Below are 3,871 nucleotides of genomic sequence, written 5' to 3' on the forward strand. Positions count from 1 at the left end.
ACTTGCCCAAGGGCACCCAAGTGGCTTTCCATGGCTGAGTGAGGATTTGAACCCTGCTCTCCAGGTTCCTAATCCAGTGCTCAAACCATATCATGCTGTCTCTCCTATCTTGGGATGCTCAGCTAGGAAACTCTGGTCCCTTCCATACAAAGACAGGACACTGCCTTAAACCAGTTCAGATTATTCATTCATCTATATATATATATATATATATATATATATATATATATATATACACACACACACACACACACACACACACACATACTGTATACACACATACACATACACACACACACACACACACACACACTGGTATGAATTACTGAATTAGGAAAAGGCATAATAGTTAACCCATGATGCTTCTTATGCACTAATAACCATCTGCTACAACTGTGCTACAACCTGTACACTTTTCCTTGCTAGAGGCCAGCTTCAAACCACTGCAACATGCTGCCTCTCCAGGTCTGTTCTTGTTGTTGTGTCCCTTCAAGTCATTTCCAACTTATGGCAACCCTATGGTGACCCTATTGTGGGGTTTCCTTGACAAGATTTCTTCAGAGGGGGCTCTACCATTGCCATCCTCTGAGGCTGAGAACTTGGCTGAGGTCACTCAGTGGGATTCCATGGCTGAGCAGGGAATCAAACCCTGGTCTCCAGGGTCCTGATCCAACACTCAAACCACTGGATGCTTTGATTGAGAGTTCCTGCATGGACTGGATGGCCCTTGTGGTCTCTTCCAACTCTATGATTCTACTCCAAACTGGCTCTCCTTCACCTCTTCTCTAGCATCAAAGGAGTAGATTTTCTTTGATTCTGTGCTCCGACTGCATGGCAAAATAGGGTCGACTGGGTGGCCTTTGGGGTCTCTTCCAATTCTATGATTCTTCACATCCACTTTCTTCCCTGTCCAGCTCTCACATCCAGACACGGCGACGAGGAATACCATGGCTTGGACGAGTCTCACTTTTGCACTGGGTTGTGCATCTTTCCATTTTAGGACCTTGTCTAGTTCCAAAACCGAATGTAGACTTTGGCCTGACAATGTCTGGAGAGCTTGCGATTCCCAGGCCTCCTGTGCAACACTCCAGAGTGTGAAGTCTAGTGTTCAAAGCACTCGGCGGGGATATTTGCAGAAGGGGCATGGCCAAATAGTAGAAATGGATAAACTAACTGGTTACTTGAATAATAAAGGTATTGAAGAAAGGGAGGAGGAATGGCCTCCAGTAGTGGAATATTGTAAGGGAAACAAGATGGGAATAAATAAGCAGGAGTATCTAAATATAAATGGTGGGCAAATTTAGGAGGACTGTCTAGAATATTGTGTGAAGATTAAATGATGAAAAGGGATCTAGAAGAAGAAGGGAGTTGGGAAACAAACTGAACTTTTGGAAAGTCATATCATAGGGACATGTCTAAACGGGGTTATTTGTACTTGTGCACATGATCACAGCTATTGTATATGCTTGTTTTGTAAGTTGTTGTTTTCATTATTAATTTAAGAAACTGTATAAATAAAGAAGAAAGAGGAAATGATGATGAGGAGGAGGAGGAGGAGGAGGAGGAGGAAGAAGAAGAAGAAGAAGTGGCATGGCCAAAAGAGTTTTCTCCTGCTCTGCCGATTTAAAAGCAAGCTCAGCTTTGATATCTTTGACATTTTTGAACTGTCGTTTCCTTAATAAAGGTGGAGACCTTAGAAAACTTGAATCCCCCAACACAATTTGAACATGAGTCGACAGTGCGATGCAGCAGCTAAAAAGGCTAATGCGATTTTAGGCTGCATCAATAGAAGTATAGTGTGTCTAGATCAAGATAAGTAATAGTGCCACTGTATTCTGCTCTGGTCAGGCCTCACCTGGAATATTGTGTCCAGTTCTGGGCACCACACTTTTAAAAGGATGTTGAGAAACTGGAGCCATGTGTCCAAAGGAGGGTGACTAAAATGGAAACCATGCCCTGCAAGGAACGACTTAGGGAGGTGGGGATGTTTAGCCTGGAGAAGAGATGGTTAAGAGGTGATATGAGAGCCCTGTTTCAATACTTGAAGGGAGGTCATATTGAGGAGGGAACAAGCTTGTTTTCTGCTGCTCCAAAGAACAGGAGACAGAGCAACGGATGCAAGCTCCAGGAAAAGACATTAGGAGGAACTTCCTGACAGTAAGGGAGTATTGTGGAGTCTCCTTCCTTGGAGGTCTTGAAGCAGAGGCTGGATGGCCATTTGTCAATGGGGATGCTTTGACTGAGAGTTCCTGCATGGCAGAAGAAGGGGGTTGGACTGGATGGCCCTTTTGGGGGTCTCTTCCAACTCTACGATTCTAAGGACGTCTTGAGTGTCAGAGCTATTCAACGGTGGCAGATGCTGCTGCCTTAGAGACTGTAGAGGAGCCTCCTTCCTTGGAGGTCTTGAAGCAGAGGCTGGGTGGCCATCTGTCAGACTGGGAGTTCCTGCATGGCAGAAGAGGGGCTGGAGTGGAGGATGGCCCTTGGAATGATTCTATAGGCTTCTTTGCTTCAATAAGAGTCTCTTTCTCGGAGGAGGAGGAGGGGGAAGGCAGAGCCTGGGCTGCTCCTTTGCGCATGGGCCGGGCTGGGTCCGGGAGCCTCCCCTTCGGCATAAATAGGCGCCTTTCCCGGAGCCTCATCCGCAGAGTAGCCTCTCCTTCTCTCTCTCTCTTCGGGAAGATCGCTTCCTCCTTCTCCCTTTCCTCCCCCTCCTCTTTGGCTTGGTTGGGCTCGGGTCCCCTTCTCCCCGCCACGATGAGCACTTTCGGCTACGAGACCTACTTCCCGGCGTACAAGCGCCGCTTCGCCGACGGCTCCAGCCGGGTCCAGCTGTCGGGGCTCCGGAGCAGCAGCGGCGGCGGCGGAGGTTACGGCGTGGCCCGCTCCACCTACTCCAGCCTCTCGGCCCCGATCTCCTCGGTGTCGGTGCGCCGGAGCTACGCGGCTTCCTCCTCCTCCTCCTCCTCGCTGCTGCTGCCGCCGTCGGTGGAGAGCTTAGACCTGAGCCAAGTGGCCGCTTTAAGCAACGACCTCAAGACCATCCGGAGCCAGGAGAAAGCCCAGCTCCAGGACCTGAACGACCGCTTCGCTTGCTTCATTGAACGCGTCCATGAACTGGAGCAGCAGAACAAGGTGCTGGAGGCGGAGCTGATGGTGCTGCGGCAGAAGCATTCGGAGCCGTCGAGGTTCCGCGCTCTCTACGAACAAGAGATCCGGGAGCTGCGCTTGGCCACCGAGGAAGCCAGCCAGGAGAAGCAGGCGCTGCAGGGCGAGCGGGAGAGCCTGGAGGAGAGCCTTCGGGCGCTGCAGGCCCGCTACGAGGAGGAGATGCTCAGCCGCGAGGAGGCCGAGGCCCGGCTGCTGGAGGTCCGCAAAGGCGCCGACGAGGCGGCGCTGGCCCGGGCCGAGCTGGAGAAGCGGATCGACAGCCTGCTGGACGAGCTGGCCTTCCTGAAGAAGCTGCACGAGGAGGAGCTGGCCGAGCTGCAGGCCCAGATCCAGTACGCCCACCTCTCGGTCGAGATGGAGGTGGCCCACAAGCCCGACCTCTCCTCGGCCCTCCGAGACATCCGCGCCCAGTACGAGAAGCTGGCCGCCCGCAACATGCACCACGCCGAGGAGTGGTTCCGCAGCCGGGTCTCGGTGCTCAGCGAGAGCGCCGCCAAGCACACCGACGCCGTCCGCGCCGCCAAGGACGAGGCCTCCGAGAGCCGGCGCCTCCTCAAAGCCAAGAGCCTGGAGATCGAGGCCACGCGCGGCATCAACGAGGCCCTCGAGAAGCAGCTCCAGGAGCTGGAGGACAAGCAGAGCGCCGACCTGGCCGCCCTCCAGGTGAGCGACACTCCAGGGCCCAGCATCCCCCGCCAAC

At 52.7% G+C, this 3,871-nt stretch overlaps 1 protein-coding gene across 1 annotated transcript; it reads left to right on the forward strand.

Annotated features, from left to right (window-relative positions):
• Window positions 1–2,640: 2,640 nt before the first annotated feature.
• On the forward strand, window positions 2,641–3,834 carry LOC121918045 (neurofilament light polypeptide-like; the record flags this gene model as incomplete). The annotated part of the gene is made up of 1 exon (XM_042444158.1): window positions 2,641–3,834. A coding segment is annotated over exon 1 (1,077 nt), but the record flags the coding sequence as incomplete, so codon positions are not given.
• Between the last annotated feature and the right edge of the window lie 37 nt (window positions 3,835–3,871).

This window comes from Sceloporus undulatus, unplaced genomic scaffold, assembly GCF_019175285.1.
Source record: "Sceloporus undulatus isolate JIND9_A2432 ecotype Alabama unplaced genomic scaffold, SceUnd_v1.1 scaffold_3426, whole genome shotgun sequence".
NCBI lineage: Eukaryota > Metazoa > Chordata > Lepidosauria > Squamata > Phrynosomatidae > Sceloporus > Sceloporus undulatus.